Genomic DNA, 18,554 nt, shown 5'->3' on the forward strand with positions numbered 1-18,554 from the left:
TTGTTCCGTGGTTCCTACTCAGTAACCATTTTGGCCCACCTTTCTGAATGTATGTGGCAGATATGTCCAGCCCAGTCCAATTTTGGCTTAGCGGTCTTGACACCTAATAATACGAGTTCTGGAACGCAGTTCCGTGTTTCTGATCCGAGCGGCCTTAATCAAAACACATTTACTCAGTTACTATTTTTTATTCTAAATACGTGTGTAATCAGTGGCTTCAAACCCAATTTCACAAGTTGCTATCCCTTCCCATACCCCGATAGAATAGAATATCATGTAGAATAGTCACACCCAGATATCTACTATTTTAAAAAAGCTCTCGATTCAAAGCAGATCTTGTTCCAGCGATCAAACAAGCGTTCGTAGCGCACGCGGAGCTCTTGAAGAAGTCTCGAGAAAAGTCTCCAAATCTGACGTGTGAACACTGCCCCATGCTGTGGTATCATCGGCTGTGCCACGACGTGGAAGGTAATGATCCACCAAGCAAGCGTTAGCCCACGCCGAGCTGAAGTGTCCAAATCTGACGTCATTCTGCCCCATGCTGTGATATCACCGGCTGTGCCATGACGTCGAAGATAATTATCCTCCAAGCAAACGTTACGCGTTAGCCCATCGTCGAACTATTGAAGGGTCCACCTGACGTGTGAACACTGTCTTATGCTGTGATTAATTTTCGCATTCCATTCGCATGCCTAGGCGCGACTAAAGGCAACTTGTACAAGGTAAGCGCTTCAATTTTCGAACGCATATAACTTACCTTGAGTGATAATATCATTGGGTGCAACCCAACCCTATAGATTATGCATTTGTTTTGCAACAAACGAGTCATAAATGTATCTTTGAAAAAACGAGCTGTCAATAACTGATGCCTGTCAGTTTAAGGTGTCCACCACTGGTTACCCCTAACCCTTTATTTGTTCTCAGGCATGAACGAGAAGAAAACACACGCGTTCATATTACGGCGAATCGAGCAGTTGCCTGAAGATGAACAGGATCTCATCATCACTAAATACCAAGGGGGGACCAACCATATGTACGAGGTAGGGTTAGAGTAAAACTATTCACTAAATGCCATTAAGGTCAACGTGAAGAGGACCGGCATAGGTATAAAATTAATTTCAGGGACGACCGTGATAGGGCAAGAACGTACGTCACTCAGACATAGCCAGTCAGTAAGGAAGAGCTTCACTCGTTCTGCTCTACCAACCTTTTTTTCTTTTTTTAAAGTGGCTTGTAGACGGTATTCCCTTATGGCCGGTCTTTTTCACATTGAATAAATAACGTTTTTTTTTCTGGTATTGTTTAAAAACAAGTAAATTCAACGTGCTGAATCGTAATTTGCACATTTTTTTAAGAAGTAAATATATATAGCCTCATAAGGCACCATACAAAATTTTCTTAGTTGTTTTCTTTCCTTCGTTGTCTAGTAAATTGGGAAGAATTACATGCAATCAAACAAAATAAAAGCTTCTTTATTTGGTTAATAAGGTTCTAATTAAGGGATCCCTTTGTTTGACATAATTATTGAAAGTCATAATGTAATGATAGTCATATTATCATTAGTCATAACTCTGAAACCGTTAACTTTTCAGGAATTTCCTTAGATTATCCTATAGATAGGTTAGGTTAGGTTAGGTTTGTTTTATGGCAATCCTGAAAAGTTACGCGTTTCTGAGAAAAACCAAATTATGACTAACGAAAATGCGGACAAACAATACATTATGACTTAAAACTTTATGGGAAACAATAGAGACCCTCTAATTAAGTTTGAACCGGAGTGTACATTATAATGCACGTTGGGCCTTACGGGGATAGATACAATAAGTGGTTTTTATTTCAGGTAAATGAACACAACGCTTTCCTAATGATGTTGTTACGGGCCCATTGCGAAGCGAAACAGACCAGGCATATCCACGACACTGCCGAAAACAGGTAACATTGTCTTCTCTAGAATATAATAGAATAGAGAAGCTTTATTCAAAAACGCTTAATTTAAACTTAACTAAAGCACTGACGTATTATCATTATAAAGCGTCACTGAAATGGTCTCCACTCAGCTTCATGTCAAGGAACCTTTGAGGACCCCGACGCTGGTCTTCCGTGGAAACCCTTCCGTGAGAGCGCAACTACTGATAATGAAAAACTGTAACAACTATTAATCTGTACAGTAACAGTTATACTTGACTTACTAATAAAATTAGTTTCACAAAGAAAGAAACACATAAGTACACAAAAAAAAAATAGCACAGACTCTCTATCTCTCGTTCAAGTATAGGCCATCTGTTCCCGATTGGGGTTATTGTTGTGGGGACAGATGGGAATGATTTCATTACCATCCGTGCCCACCGGAAGTTAATGAAAGTTGTTACATTTCCATGTGTACTATTTAATTATTCACCGCCTTCCGCCATTTTGAAAAAAATCAAAAACTTAATCGTCAAATAAAATTGTCATCGAACCTGCTAAAATAATTTCACGAGAATCGGTTGAGATACGGACATACGAATACATTTTTTGTCCAAGCTGAAACTGAGACCTTCGTTAACGCTCGGTCAACTAATAGATATTTGGAAGAATGCTGCATATTTACGATTTTAATGATCTATCTCTATTAAAATTATCACGTTTCAGAGAGCCTAGGCCTCCATTTTCAAGCACTTTAAAACCGTAAAATTAATTTCATGATTGAACATACAACAGTTTGAATGTGTTAATTTATTCTACTGATATGTTTATACCCTTTTGAAATCCTAGTTATGCTTCATAATAACAATAAACTATCTAATATATAATGATCTGTTGTCAGGTCGGAATTCCTGAACCAGTACCTAGGCGGCAGCACCATCTTCATGAAAGCTAGACGTTCCCTCACGAGCGGCTTCGATCATCTTCTCAAAAGGAAATCCAGCTTGTCCAAAGACGATATCATTCCTCACATTAAGAAGGTAAGAATAATCGTGTATTTTTTTATGCGTATGGTAGTCAGCAGACGAGCAGGCGAGATCTGTGGAGTCTTCGAAGGGAACCGAAGGACATTGATATAATGGTAGCGTTATATATCTAAAAAGATACATATCATACGACTATCCTCTGACATTGTTTCAGGAACCATCCCCTCTGCCAACCCCTCCAATACTAGACACATCGTCGGAACCGTCCGGGTCAGAGTTGTTGTCCCCTGATCAAACTCGTTGCAAGTCCCTGTCTCCAGTTATTCTCAATGGAAGCGGTAAGTCCCGATTTATCTGGAATTTTACCTGGGATTAGTTGAGAAAATGGGAAACTAGAAAACTGTGTACTCTGTCCCCACTATCAGTGGCGTAGCGTGAACTAATGCAGCCGAGGGCGAAGTCGCATCTGCGAGGCCCTGTTCTTTCAGTGCTTATTCCCAAGACAATAAAAAGGGCTTGTTGGCTTGCGCGAGGCCCCCTTTAGTGCGAAGCCGTGGACGAGGCCCCACTTCGCCCACGCCTAGCTACGCCACTGCCCACTATGGGGATACACCTATCACTGTTTAACAGAGATCTATAGCGCATATCATGATAACTGTTTTTGATCCACTGACGTAGAATCATTGCTACATAAGTATAATTTTGGTAATTTTCCATCTACTGTCAGACTGTGGCTTCTCAAAATATGTGCAAATATAGGTACTACAAATGTCACATTAACGTAATTTCAATACCCGCCTCGTATAACAATGGCGTACCCGTATGGCGGGGACGGATAGTAATAGTTTTCCTTCCATATGATACCGCCGGGGACAGATGGGAATGAAACTACTCTAATAGGATGTTCACGGGTTAATTGACATAAGGTTAAGGTTAAGTTAATTGCATATTGCATATTGCCAGACCAATAAATTAGATCTAAATGTATCTAAATGCTTTACTTTAACCTTCACTAGACAACAAAGTTCAATTCCAACTTCGTACAAGCTAAATGATCATGTGCTTAAATCTGTGTCATGTATGAAGGACCTGGGAGTCACCCATGATTCAAAGCTTTTATTTGATACTCATATAGATAATATAGTAACTGGTGCTACCAAGACTTTGGGATTCATAATGCGTAGTTCTTTACATTTTACCCAAATTAAAACTATAAAAGTTCTTTATTGTACATATGTCAGAAGTAAACTTGAATATGCGTCTCAAATTTGGAACCCCAGTTATAATATTTACATTAACAGAATAGAACGTATACAGAAAAAGTTTGTAAAATACCTCTGCTTTAAAATGAAAACTCCTTATAATTCATCCAATTATGAGAATATTTGTAAAAAACATCACCTTATCCCACTACATAAACGTCGACAGATTGCAGATATTACTTATATACTTAATATTTTAAATGGTAACATTGATTGTCCTGAATTGCTCGCTAAGCTCTCCTTCAATACTCCATCTAGGTCTAAAAGATACTTCCCTCCCCTCTCAATTCCTTTTTCATCACGTAATTACAGAAAGAATAGCTTTCTACTACGAGCTGGTAAAAGTCTAAATGAACTAACGAAGGAGCGGGATATAGACGTTTTTAATAGCAACATCACAACTATAAGACGGATTCTAACAGACAAATTACTTGAGTGAGCGAGTCGTATGTGTTGGCATATTATTGTATCTATTAACGTATTAAGATTACTAATAAGTTTTGGTTTCTTTGTTCAGTATATAATATAATAAGTATTAATATTTAAAAATATTAGTGGTAACACGTTGTAAAAAAAAAAAAAAATCTAGTGCTAACCACCAATTATCTGTTAACCTGTTGCTACCGGTGGGAACCTATAATTGGCTCTTTGTTATCTATATATATAACTATTGTACAATCTATAGCTGTTGGTTCTCCGAACAATAAATAATAAATAATAAAATAATAATAAGGCAATATTGACGACCGGTCCGGCCTAGTGGGTAGTGACACTGCCTATGAAGCCGATGGTCGTGGGTTCGAATCCCGGTAAGGGCATTTATTTGTGTGATGAGCACAGTATTTGTTCTTGTGAATCCTGAGTCATGGGTGTTTGCTATGTATTTAAGTATCTGTATAATAATATACAAATACTTAAATATATCGTTGTTGAGTACCCACAACACAAGCCTTACCGTGAGAATTAGTCAATTTGTGTAAGAATGTCCCTAAAAATTATTTATTTATTTATTCAGTATTACAAGTCATTCAGCCTCAAGGCTTCTACTGAAACTTGCTCTACTCGCAAACTTCATGGTTATATGAGCTCTCCCTTGAAAGAGTAGAGAAAAGGGCAATGATAAGTTTATTTGGAGCATTCCACGGGCTGTCCCGTACGGACGCATTATATGTCCTGTGTTGCGACTTTTTTTAAAGCAGGGGATTATTTTTCTGTGCACATTTTTCACCATTAGTCACAGAAACTTTTGTACCTCAAAATTTTCAGAGAAGTCGCGTTTGTAAGAGACAACGGTAGATAATTTCATGGAATGCTCCATTTAATTATCCGTTTCAGAACCGCCACCATCGCCGAAGCCTTCAAACATGACCCCACCAGTTGAAGAGGAGGAAGAAATGAAGGAGGAACCCGTCAACTCTCCCATGATGGACATGTAAGTTCTTCTTCTTCAACCTAGCGTTTTCCCGGCCTAGCGCCAGGGTCCGCTCTCCTACTTAATCTTCTCCACTTTTCCCGATCTTCGGCATCCTCAGATGTGAGATTGCTCTCCACCACGTCCGCTCTCACGACGTCCAGCCAGCGCTTCTTAGGCCTACCGCGGCCGCGTGATCTAGGGCCTTGGACAGTGAGGTTGAGGCATCTATTTCCGACGTAGTCTACTGGTCTGCGGCTTATATGGCCATACCATCGGAGGCGACTTTCCTGCAGCTTATCCGCTACGTCACGAATTCCAAGGCTGCCACGAATGTGTTCGTTACGTATGCGATCTAATCGCGTAACGCCACACATCCATCGCAACATCTTCATTTCGGTGACGTGTAAGTTATACAGAATAATTTTGATATTTTTGACCAATTTTTTTCCAGGCACTCGTCAACATAAATTTAAGAGGTGCGGTCATGGCATGCCCTGTTCTTTTATCCCAGAATTAAGTACAGTCAGCTGCAGAGATAAGGTACCATCGACTCCATTCCTGCATACAAATTTCTATGCATATACCTTTGCTGCAGCTGACTGTACCTATATAAACGAGATATCTGTTTTATCTTGACGTTGAGTGGTACAAAACGTTTTGATAAAAATGTTTCGAGCAAATTCGCTTACACTACGATTAAATAACATGGGAATATATCCCGACTTTGAGTCTGGCTTAAATTGGGGATTTCTTCCATTTTCAAGGCCACCGAGGTAAGTTGAAACCACGTCAATTTTGAGACATCTGTAACTGTTACCGAGTTGGGAAAAATGATGTTTAGCCTTGTCCCACCGTCCGCTGGTCCCTCAATATGCGTCCTTGCTTCAAGACAATTATAAATACCGCAAAATTCTCTCTTTGTTTCAACTTACCTCTGTTGTATTGTAATGTAAGTCACCTCGGTCTCCGCTACTCAGCTTTTTTTCTCCTGGCAGATTTTTGAAAGTAAGCGACAACCGACCAGCGCCGACTGAAGCAGGCGCTGAACACGACGCTACCTGGCGACAAGCCATCTATGAGAAGGTCCTGCAACCTGACGTCCAGTGTGAAGGTAGGTAGCAGTAGTCCAACCGTTGGTAACCGTTGGTTGGTCGTTGGTGGGCAAGACAGACAGACAGAAATCCACCAGTTCCAACTAAGGCGAGTGCCCAACAAGACGCTAGAGTCAGACCAAGACAAGTCTGTCTGTAAAATCCTGTGCCTGCCTGTTACGTAGGTAGCTTCACACTGGACGTCAGTAGGTTCCATAACCTTCTCATAGATGGCTTGTCCAAGATAAGTCTGCAACGATTTTACAGACAGACTTATCTTGGACAAGCCATCTATGAGAAGGTTATGGAACCTACTGACGTCCAGTGTGAAGCTACCTACGTAACCGGAGTGGACATAACACTCATAAGCAGGGTCGGGTTTCCACTTAGGCCCACAAGGCCCGGGCCTAATAATGGTTTTGAGGTGGAGAAGGGGGCCTCCCTAAAATCTAAGTGCCTAGGGACCCTAAATCTCTAAATCATTTCATAAAATTATTTCTTGTTTTACTCAAAATTTCTATTTAACCTTATAAATTCTCGTAAAAAAAAAAAACAATCTTCTGTTTTAGCCGGAGACCTGACTCCCGCGAATCTCCTGGGTCTACCCTCTCCCCGGCCCGGCAAGAGGAGCAGAGAGGAACTGCGGCAGCTGTGGAAGATGGCCATCGACCAAACTGTACTCCTGGTCAGGATGGAGAGAGAAAACGCCAAGCTCAAAAGTAAGTTCTGTGTTGGTTAAAATAATATTTGTTGCCTTCTCTGGAGCTTAAGAGGTAAGTCTTCAGACTTGACTTAGGAACAGAAGCCAAAAGAAGACTGTCCTATTGGCTGGATAACAGGAAAACGTCGAGCTGAGTCTTGAAGAGTTGAAGAGGCTCTCGGGATCTTGAAAGCTAAGTCTGCATATCTCTACTCCCGTGAATCTCCTGGGTCTACCATCTCCCCTGCCCCATCTCTCCAAGAGTAGGCAATAACAATAATCCATCGTTTTATATACAACCTCCAGTAAAGTTTTAGTTTTAAGCTTCTTGGTGTTAACTTTCTGGACCATAATAGCCAAGTTCCGTTGACTTGCCAAAAGGAGCAGGCAGGGACTCTGGCAGCTGTTAGGTGACTGCTATAGTTATTGGCCACTCCATAGGAATTGGGCACTCCATAGTAATTGGTCACTCCATCGTAATTGGCCACTCTTAACAATAAGAATTCTATTACCTTGTTTCTTTTTGATTTGTTAAGGGTCGGTTGCACCAAACCGTCTGTCATCGTTAAAGCGTTCGCTAAATTTTATTGTATGGGAAGTTTCATACCTCACTGCTGTCTGACGTTGATCAGGCCGCTAAATATGGTTGGTGCAACTGGCCCTAAGAGTGGCCAATTACTATGGAGTGACCAATAACTATAGCAGTCACTCGTCAGGATGACAAAATATGTGCGGTCAATATTATTTTGTTTATATGTTACAGAAAGCGAAGAAACCTCAGCAGTGCGTCGTATAAAGCTAGAATACGTGGAGCTAGGCGCATGTGACACCGGCGTGGTGTCTATGTGGGACTCGCTCCTGGCCTCTAGAGACCGGTTGCAGCCAGTAGCTAAAGTTGATAGGCATATGTTGACTCAAGCTGTCATACAAGGTGAGAGTTCGAACTCTATATACTTACTTTACTCTTTGGTACGATAGGTATATACCTACCGACGTAATTGTGTACCATGAAAAGGGACAACAGGCAATCGCCGCTTAAAATAATTGTACACAGATACATTTTCAAACATCCAAATCACTGACAACGCACTTCACTCCGTCAATAACGTCTAAGTTCATGTCATGTCCTTGTGCTACCCTAGCGCCACCGGAGAGATTTCGAACTATTATTTACAGCTGCCAGCTGGACACTTTAGCATCAGTCCTCCTATGGAGTGTGGAATTAAGATGAGTGGCATCTCTTATGGTAGAACTGTTGCAAAAGTGTCCAGCTGTCAGCTATAAATAATAGTCCCAAATCTCTCCAGAGTAGCGCTAGAGTAGCTAAGAACCTAGGCGTTATTGACGGAGTGAAGTGCGCTGTCTATGATTTGATTTTTTTGTTCAAGTACTTTAGGTATTGTAGCGCCACCTATTTAAAGTTTTTTGGTACATGGATATTTCGTTCCTTATCTCCTACCTTCCGTAAGTCCTCCCTTAAGAGATTGTTCTCCTTACCCCTACGCTGTATACAACCATGTTATAGGCAAAAAACTTAAGTAAGTCACCTGTTGTATGTAGTTGTGACGTGTTCGAATAGACATTTGTTTTGTTTGTGTGTGTCTTTTAAACATGCATTGTCTATTCGAACACGTCACAACTACATACAACAGCGGTGGCAGCATGGTTCCTTTTTTATCACCTGTCACTATGCCCGTCACTTTCGCGCTTACATATTTGTTAGAACGTGACAGGAATGGTGACAAATGATAAAGAGTCGACCATCTTAGCCCTACTGGTGACTTACTTAAGTTTTTTACCTATAATTGATTTGACAGAATACATAAATATATAATTTTTTATTCAAATGTTTATTTTTGCATTTTTCGTTTTGCGGATTTATCAAGAATATTTAAGATATTATTACTAAGTTGTTCTACTCATACCATCGAAATTTTTACTCTTACCCTCCAATGTCATAAATCTTTATTTTGTAACTGTTGTATAAAACATGTTTCGCATTCTCTCAAAGGTTAGCTGGAAGAGATCCCTTTTAAGGATAAGTTCGCTTTTGTCAAAGAGAATTAAGAAGACCAATAGTGCTCACAATAGATGTCGCGGTAAACAAAAAGTGTAATGCTCAACGATTTTCCGCTAATATTATAACCAGAGTAACCGGAACTGTATTTTCAACTCCTACGCTTACTCTGGTTATAATATTAGCGAAAAATCGTTGAGCATTAGACTTTCTGTTTGCCGCGACATCTATTGTCGAGTAGCAGTACTGAGAGTTCCGGTACTTGACGCTAGATGTAGACTACGTAATTAATAGTATTTTTGGTAACAAAACCGCTGTATGAAGTGAGCACTCTCGGTCTTCTTAATCCTCTTTGCCCTTGTACACCTGTTTATGTGCAATCAAGTGACATACATACATACATAAAATATATCCCCCTTATTCATAAACGTGTGCTAAAGTTGCCAAGCCGGTAACAATCGTTTGTGCCTTTCCATCATACCAATACGTCGGAAAGGGACAAACGATTGTTACCGGCTTGTCAAGTTTAGCACACGTTTATGAATAAGGGGGTATGTCATCATCCAGGGGTCCCCCGCATGAGCCGCGGGCTGGTGTGGTACTTCCTGGCCGAGCAGGCGAGCCTGCGCGCGCCGCCGCCCGACCCCCGCCGGTACCCGCGCTACCAGACCCCCTACAGGACGCTGTTGGCGGGACTGACCAAGCACCAGCACGCCATATTGATTGATCTAGGTACGTAACTACTAAATAGGGATCTTAAGAAGGAAGTTATTTTACCACTTTGGAAGTGTCTCTCGCACAAACTATTCAGTTTAGAAAAAAATTATATTAGAAACCTCAATATCATTTTTAAAGACCTATCCATAGATACCCCACACGTATGGGTTTGATGAAAAAAGATTTTTTGAGTTTCAGTTCAAAGTATGGGGAACCCCCAAAATTTATCGTTTTTTTTCTATTTTTGTGTAAACATCTTAATGCGGTTCATAGAATACATCTACTTACCAAGTTTGAACAGTGTAGCTCTTATAGTTTCGGAAAAAAGTGGCTGTGACATAATCGGACAGACAGACGGACATGACGAATCTATAAGGGTTCCGTTTTTTGCCATTTGGCTACGGAACCCTAAAAAAGACCACCTTTGTATGTACACAGTTATACAATAAAAAAATATTCTATCCTATTCTAATTTGACAAGGTTCTCATAAAAACCGGTTTAAAAATGACGGTTTTTCGAGCGAAACCGAAATTAAAAGGTTTTTCGCCAAGTACATGATAACGGTTTGGAAATTTAACCGGTTTCCGATCCTTGCTACATAGTCTTACTTGTTCCAGGCCGCACGTTTCCCCAGCACTCGTATTTCGCGTCAGCGCTCGGTCCGGGACAACTCGCTCTCTACAACATCCTCAAGGCGTACTCCCTAGTAGACCCTGACGTAGGCTACTGCCAAGGACTTAGCTTTGTTGCTGGAGTGCTTTTATTACATGTAAGTACTTGCCAAGTGGCATTTATAGGAACAGCTCTCGGTCCAGGACAACGAGCCTTCTGCAATATACTCAAGGCGTACTCCCTAGTAGACCCTGACTTAATTTGACTTAATTTTGTTGCTATAAAGGTAAGTACTTGCTAAGTGACAAATCGTCGGGGATAGTGCAATACCGGGCAACTAACAAAGTCGTAAGAGTTCGAAATTCAAACAATGTACAGTCGAGTACACAGATATCTTTACAACCCAACATTTCAAATATATGTCAACGCGACCTTAAAGTCAGTGTCATAGAGGCGTGTAAATATATTATTGGCATGTTGGCTTGTAAAGATGTTGGTGACGTCGACTGTACAAGGTAATTGGACCTTACTGCATTTGTTAGTTACGCGGTATTGCACTATCCCCGACGAAATGTGACAATATCTATTGACTGATTCAACTGTCATCTTAGTATTTAGGATATAAATCATACTGACAACTTGAAGGACCTTGACAAGTCAATTCTATCAGCAAGGGCGTTGCCAGCTATGGGCTATCAGTTGAGATAGCTGATGGCCAAGAGGAAGGGAAGGGGCATTCAGTTACAAATTTTGTTCTCTTTGGGGGGGGGGGGGGGGCAGCTGATATCTTTGAACTTAATATAGTTAAAATTTCAGTTCAGGGAGCGGACGAGTTATTTAAAAACGTACCGCTTTTTTTATATCACAATAAAAATAAAACTTGATAGAAAATCACAAGCATATGTCTAAAACGCACTTTTAAAATGTATAACAATTCATGCACAAAAGCTATATAAAAAAAACGTCCAAAATGCGCAATAATATTCTTCATCATTTCGCTCACGGTTATGCTCAGTGAGACTGAGAGAAGAACCGACCTACGGAACCTTAATACTTCCTTTCGTGTTGCAGACGGAGGAAGCTGATGCCTTTATTCTCCTTCGGCACCTCATGTTCAGACGAGGCCTCAGGAAACAGTACTTGCCTGACATGAGCGCTCTACAAGTTCAGGTATTTATCTGCCTACAATATATTAAAGCACCTATTCCCATCCGTTCCCGACGGGGATAAAATTACATTAATCATTGTTTTTTTTTAGCTTTACCAACTATCCCGCCTACTCCGCGACCACGAGCCGGAACTGCACGCCAAACTGGAATCTCTGGACATCTCTCCTGCACTCTACGCAGCTCCATGGATGCTGACTCTCTTCACAAGCCAGTTCCCTCTGGGTTTCGTCGTAAGGGTCTTCGGTGAGTCTCTCTCCTTACACCTAATTGAGGTCAGAGCAAACTAGGATCCCTGGACATCTCTCATGCACTCTACGCAGCGCCATGGATGCTGACTCTCTTCAGAAGCCAATTCCCTCTTAGTTTCGTCGTAAGGGTCTTGGGTGAGTCTCTCTCTCTCCTTACACCTAATCTGAGGCCAGAACAAACTGGGATCTCTGGACATCTCTCCTGCACTGTACGCAGCTCCATGGATGCTGACTCTCTTCACCAGTCAGTTCCCCCTGGGCTTCGTTGTTAGAGAGCTCGGTAAGTCTGTCTCTGTCTAGATATATCTCCCTCTTTGTCTACACCTACTCTGAGCCAAAACGGGGGTGTTTTTTTTTAACCATGGCAATGTGGATATCAAATGAAAGCTAGTGAAAAAACCATTTCAAAATTATATGTAGCCATCGGCTTTTTTGTTTTTATTATTAATTTACTTGTTGAAGAAACTTGCCGCCCTTGTCCACTCACCTAATGGTTGCCAGACTATATCTTATAATTTGTTTTTTTTTTCCAGACCTAATCTTCCTGGAGTCCCTCGACATCGTGTTCTCCGTCTCCCTCGCACTACTTGCTGCGCATAGAGACGGACTGATGTTATGCGAGAGCTGCGAGGAAGCAGCCGAGTATTTGAAACATAAGCTGCCGGATATGAACAAGGCGCTCTGTGATCGAGTTATAAAGAAGGTAACATATATCTCCGTCTCTCACACACTTCTCGCGGCGGATAGAGACGGGCTGATGTTATGCGAGAGTATCTCAAACATTAGCTGCCGGATATGAACAAGGCGCTCTGTGATCGAGTCATGAGGGAGGTAAGATACATCTCCATCTCTCTCGCACTGCTCGCGGCGGATAGAGACGGGCTGATGTTATGCGAGAGCTGCGAGGAAGCAGCCGAGTATTTGAAACATTAGCTGCCGGATATGAACAAGGCGCTCTGTGATCGAGTTACAAAGAAGGTAAGATATATCTCCGTCTCTCTCGCACTGCACGCGGCGCATAGAGACGGGCTGATGTTATGCGAGAGATAAGCATCTTAATTCTAATGCTCTGAAGGGGGGTCATGTTCTGAAAAGTGTGCAGAAAGTGATACGTTTCTGCACTAAAACACTTTTTTTTTTATTATACGACATTATTACACAAATTGACTAAGTCCCACGGTAAGCTCAATAAGGCTTGTGTTGCGGGTACTTAGACAACGATATATATAATATATACATATTTATAAATACTTAAATACATAGAAAACATCCATGACTCAGGAACAAATATCCATGCTTATCACACGAATAAATGCCCTTACCAGGATTTGAACCCGGGACCATCGGCTTCGTAGGCAGGGTCACTACCCACTAGGCCAGATAGGTCGTCTTTAATTACCAAGTACGATTTTTTCATTTCTTTACGATAAGCAATTTAAATTTGGTTTTAATTGGATTTGTTGTATAGTTTCTATTCTAATATTTAACTCCCCATTCCATGAATAACGATACTTTTTACCTAAATGGTTATTTAAAAGTACCCAAAAATTCTGTATAAAATTATACTTAGTCATGTTAAAAAAACACATGGATTTTACTTTCCTCATATTCAAAATGAAAAATAGAGTATTTAACTCGGGTGATAGGCACCATTTAAGCCTATTGGCCCAAACTACCTCGGCAGAAATGAGAGACTTTTATCCCTTGGTTAACAATCTACTATTTTAGTACAGTCGAGTTCATAAATATATGAGCTAATCCGAGACTTCAAAAATAAATGAGCATAGAAAGATACATATGCATCTGAACAGATATTACATATTAATCTGAGCAAGTCTTACAATAATATGTAAGCAACTGAAAACTGATAATGTCTGTACTAATATTTTTCAAAATTATTTAACCAAGTGAATGTACACAAATACCTACGCAAAAGTTTTTCAAATATTTATAAGCATGTCACTACATGCTTGTTGTGCATGTTTACAATTTTAGGTATGTGAACACGTGGAAGTTCATAAATGTCGGATTAAAACTAAATAAATCATTACTAAATCATTAGGTCTGAGATGGTCGGCTCTTTATCATTTGTCACCATGCCTGTCACGTTCTAACAAGTATGTAAGCGCGAACGTGACGGGCATAGTGACAAGCGATAAAATTAGAACCATGCTGCCACTGCTTATTTTATCGCTTGTCACTATGCCCGTCACGTTCGCACTTACATAGTTGTTAGAACGTGACAGGCATGGTGACAAATGATAAAGAGCCGACCATCTTAGGCCTACAGGCCCGTATAGTTTTATGAATAAGAGGGTTATAAGATATTTTTTGATTCCAGGTTCTAACTCTGGACATAAGTCGCCAGCTATGTGATTACGCCGTGGAGTACGCAGTACTGAGAGAGGAGATGCCGCGACTCGCGACGCTGACCGAGGACAACCGGCGACTGGTCGCACAGACTAATCGCATGTCCGGCGAACTGGACGTATGTACACATGTGTACCTACTAATAATTATCGGAGAAAATATTAAATGGCTATGACTATTTGTCAGCAGAAAAAAATTGTTCGTAACTAGTTACGAATAATTAGTTACGAACATGTTTTTTTCTTTGAAACTGAGTTACCAAAGATTAGTTTTCAGCGTAATTAGGCAATTAACTTGATTACTTTTATTTCTTAGTACCCAGGGTCCTAGGCTTCTGACGGGCTCATGGTAAATCTCAGACAATCTGAGACATCTATGAGAATGATGCTTGCCCTAAATTGAACTTTTTCAAGCAACTAAATGTATTTGTAAGATAGGTTTATATCATTTGATACTCCCGCGTTGTTTAAATAAAACTCACTAATATGTTTTTATTCTAGTCTGCCATGGACGCCATAACTGCGTACCAGAACAGCCAAGCGCGCTTAGAATCAATAAACAAATCCATGGAACACCAGCTCACTCTCCTCAGTCGGTACATCGCCGCCCACCACAGACAAGATATGCCCGCAGAAATAAAAAAGATCGTCCAAAACCACAACAAGAAAATATCCTTCGGCTCTAAAATATTCTCATCCAAATTCACATCAAACGAAGATGACGAAAATGATCCCAAAAAGACTTTCAAAACAGGCATCAGCGCACCTAACCTCTTCGCTAAAATATCCAGGGAAGACGTATTCAATGCTGTAAAAGAAAAATCTTCACCAGAATCAGATAAAAAACAGTTCTTGTCCAAAAAATCGCAATCTGTATCATCTGGCTTGACTGTTAAACCTTTCCCATTAAAAGTCCTCGAAGAAAAACCGGAGAGTAAAAGATCTGATAGCTTCAAAAACAGCAACGTACTTAATGAATCTCTAAGAGAATTGGGGAAGAAAAATACAGGATTCTTTGCTAATACACATGAACAAATAAGACAAGAAAGACTCTTTGAACAGCAGTTAAAACATGATTTCGATGAGAATTTAAAGAAGTTAGACCAGAAATTATCACCCAAATACGATGAAGATTTAAGTATATTCCAAAGTAGAAAGAGCATGTCGTTAAATTTGAACACACCGAAGGAAAACAAACAAGACAGTGGTTTCGTAACTCCCATGAGTCCAGAGGAAAGAAAAGAAGATACTTCATCGATAATATCGCATCCTTTAAGCGATTGTGACGTGGAAATCAAGTTTGATGGTCAATCGACTAAACTGAAGCAAATTAGGCCTTTTAGAATATTAAGCGAACAATAAAGTGTCACGTGCCCTTAGTAGTTTCGTAACCAGTTACGAAACAGGAAATAATATTCCGATTGTAACTATTTAAAACTACATGGAAAATACCAAGGGGAAAGGTTACTAAATAGAATTTTACCAGCTGGTTACGGAACTCAGTTGATGCCTTACTCAAAATGGTTAAAGTTAGCTTTACAATGTTCGGCTTTACATTCAAGTGTAAACTACCAACAGTTTACGTTACGTTAATGCTTAATGATTTTAGCTTGATGTTCGAAATAAATAGTTCCAATTTAAATTTAAAATTTCACTATCATAAGCGGTTTATGATGATGCTGCGGCTTTTCAAGAAAGTCAAAATTGTTGCTTTGAATTGAATTAGAGTCAAACCAAGATAAGTTGAAAGCGATTTTGATAGCGGATTGTTTGAAACGTCAAACTTCTATGAAATCATGACGTTTGCACCGTCTGGGCTATCAAAATCTTGGTCTGACTCTAATACCAAATGCACTCTTCCAAAAATCGTGACAGATAGAAATAAGCTCAATGTCATGTAGTAAAAGCTGTGTTATGTGCATACCCGGACAGACGGGGGCAATTTAGGTTTGGCAATAGTGAAAAGGCAAATTAAAGTTGAAAATCGTTATTATTTATTTAACTTGCTCTAACTTGCTTGCTTGCTTTTATTTTTATATCTGCTTGATTTTCAACTATCATTAGCCTTTGCTCTATTGTCAAACCTAAATTCCCGTCTGTCCGAGGTATGGTTACGTGAAAACGAATCCAAGAGATCTTTTAGTTTCGATTCGTTTAGGTTTATCCTCAATAGTTCCGTTGATAGAAGGAGCTTCAGCGGCAATACAACAGATTGAGTCAAAATATTTTCAATAATGTAATCCAGAGAGGAAAATGAGGACTACCGTTTATATGAAAAGACGATTTCGCGCGGGTCCTCCACTTTCGTCTTAATCTACCCGATATAAACATTATTTGAACTAGATCAGCGCGTGCGCTAATTTCTTCCAAGTTATCGTCACGTGCTGATAATATTTTGCTGACTGGCATCTGGAACATTACCAGGAGTTTCCCGAGGAACATATCTTCACGAGGAACCCGAAAGATTTTAATCACGGATTTCTGAAGTAAAATGAAGGACAAAAAGTTTATGAGTCCACGTTCATTTCGCCAAAAATATATATTTTTTAATGTATTGGCACATAGAAATCTAATATTATTAGTAAACCTTTCATATAAAATGAACTAATGTTTTTTTTTTCGTGAAACCTTTTTTTTGCTAAGTGTTATTCGTTATTTTTTTACATCTTATCTATGAGGATATTTAAACTACGTCCGTAAACGTATAAATTGCCACCAAACCGCGTATAAAACGGCCTAAATCACAAAAAAATGTTATTTACTTATATGAGATCCAGTTATGAACTCGTTCTATCAATCGGATTGTGAATAAATACTTATTAATTCATGGAGAACAAACCATTGAAATGTTTTAGATCTCTTGCGGTTTGTATTGTTGCACTTGCTAGTTGTTAGGTATAGATTGATTCACGTGAGCTGGCATGAATGGATCAAATTGTAAAAGACAATAGAGTCAGACCAAGATAACTTGGCAGCGATTTTGATAGCCCAAACGGTGCACGCTATAATTTCATAGAAGTTTGACGTTTAAAATAACACGTGGACCGTCTGGGTTATCAAAATAGCTTGATCTGACAAGCAATTTGTGAAAGTAACAATGAGCTGAAGGCAGTAAAGGCTACACAATAGGTTATTTTATAAAAAAAATTGATCAGCGTCTCGCGACAGCGACGTTATGATATGTTAAAACGCTTTTTGCTACGTAAAGCTCCACCACAAATATATAATCATTGTCAAGAGGGCGCTTTTTACTCTTGTATACGGTGACAGTTCAGTTTAGTATGAAAAAGTTTATTCCAATGAAATTTCGCAATATGGCGCGTGATCATATATTACTGGTTAGGCTTTAGTTAATAAGAGACGTATCTTGTGACATCACATATGTTGTGAAGTCAACCTGCTTTATATGAGTTATTGATTTAAGCCACGATTTACTATAATTTTTTTTTTGTTTATAAACAGTGTTCGTAAACAAACTGTCCCAGATAATGGTATGGTATAAAGTAATATATGATATATTAAGAAACATTGTTTATAAACAAAAATATTTATAATGAATACGTGGCATTACAATATTTGCGATGCATTATTTGATATTTGCCGCATTTGCGTGAAGAAAAGCAACACAGGAAACCGGACTAATAATAATATAAGGCCTAGTTTCGCCTCTGTTGAAAATGATATAGATCGTGCCATTCACGAAGACGCGTGCCTTAACTCGTAATGTCATGTTATTAAAGGTTAGATTTGACAAGTCTGCGCGTCATCGTGGATGACACGGACTTAATTTACTTAATTTCATAATAGCTAGGTTTTGCGAATCCATCTGTACGTAGAAAATTATGTTATTGTTGCATATATGTGTATGTGTGCATGGATGTATGTGTGACTTGCCTTATACAATAAATAGTGTGCTACAAAGTATATGTTTGTTTCATTTGTACGTTCACAAGCATTAACGGGAAAGGAGTCAGATATTAGTATTACACAAAATTTAACCCTACCACTGTGAAATAGGTATATAAAGGCTTAACCCTTTACCAGGCTGACAATTCAAAAATGA

At 39.6% G+C, this 18,554-nt stretch overlaps 1 protein-coding gene across 5 annotated transcripts in view; it reads left to right on the forward strand.

Moving 5' to 3' along the window:
• Positions 1–18,415, forward strand: part of LOC133533095 (TBC1 domain family member 1-like) — a 72,176-nt gene extending 53,761 nt beyond the window's left edge. For 2 of the 5 annotated variants that reach the window (XM_061872044.1, XM_061872046.1), the window contains 17 exons: positions 334–468; positions 925–1,040; positions 1,841–1,932; positions 2,807–2,945; positions 3,106–3,229; positions 5,489–5,585; positions 6,563–6,660; positions 6,970–6,988; positions 7,226–7,377; positions 8,122–8,289; positions 9,943–10,107; positions 10,711–10,862; positions 11,777–11,875; positions 11,964–12,117; positions 12,656–12,825; positions 14,464–14,610; positions 14,993–18,415. In XM_061872044.1, the coding sequence (XP_061728028.1) occupies positions 334–468; positions 925–1,040; positions 1,841–1,932; positions 2,807–2,945; positions 3,106–3,229; positions 5,489–5,585; positions 6,563–6,660; positions 6,970–6,988; positions 7,226–7,377; positions 8,122–8,289; positions 9,943–10,107; positions 10,711–10,862; positions 11,777–11,875; positions 11,964–12,117; positions 12,656–12,825; positions 14,464–14,610; positions 14,993–15,853 (2,888 nt within the window). In that variant the 3' untranslated portion in view covers positions 15,854–18,415. Of the gene's footprint in view, positions 1–333; positions 469–924; positions 1,041–1,840; positions 1,933–2,806; positions 2,946–3,105; positions 3,230–5,488; positions 5,586–6,562; positions 6,679–6,969; positions 6,989–7,225; positions 7,378–8,121; positions 8,290–9,942; positions 10,108–10,710; positions 10,863–11,776; positions 11,876–11,963; positions 12,118–12,655; positions 12,826–14,463; positions 14,611–14,992 lie in introns of all 5 variants that reach the window. The other 3 variants (XM_061872045.1, XM_061872042.1, XM_061872043.1) reach the window with 3 other exon arrangements.
• The last annotated feature ends 139 nt before the right edge of the window (positions 18,416–18,554 follow it).

Source organism: Cydia pomonella, chromosome 28, assembly GCF_033807575.1.
Source record: "Cydia pomonella isolate Wapato2018A chromosome 28, ilCydPomo1, whole genome shotgun sequence".
NCBI lineage: Eukaryota > Metazoa > Arthropoda > Insecta > Lepidoptera > Tortricidae > Cydia > Cydia pomonella.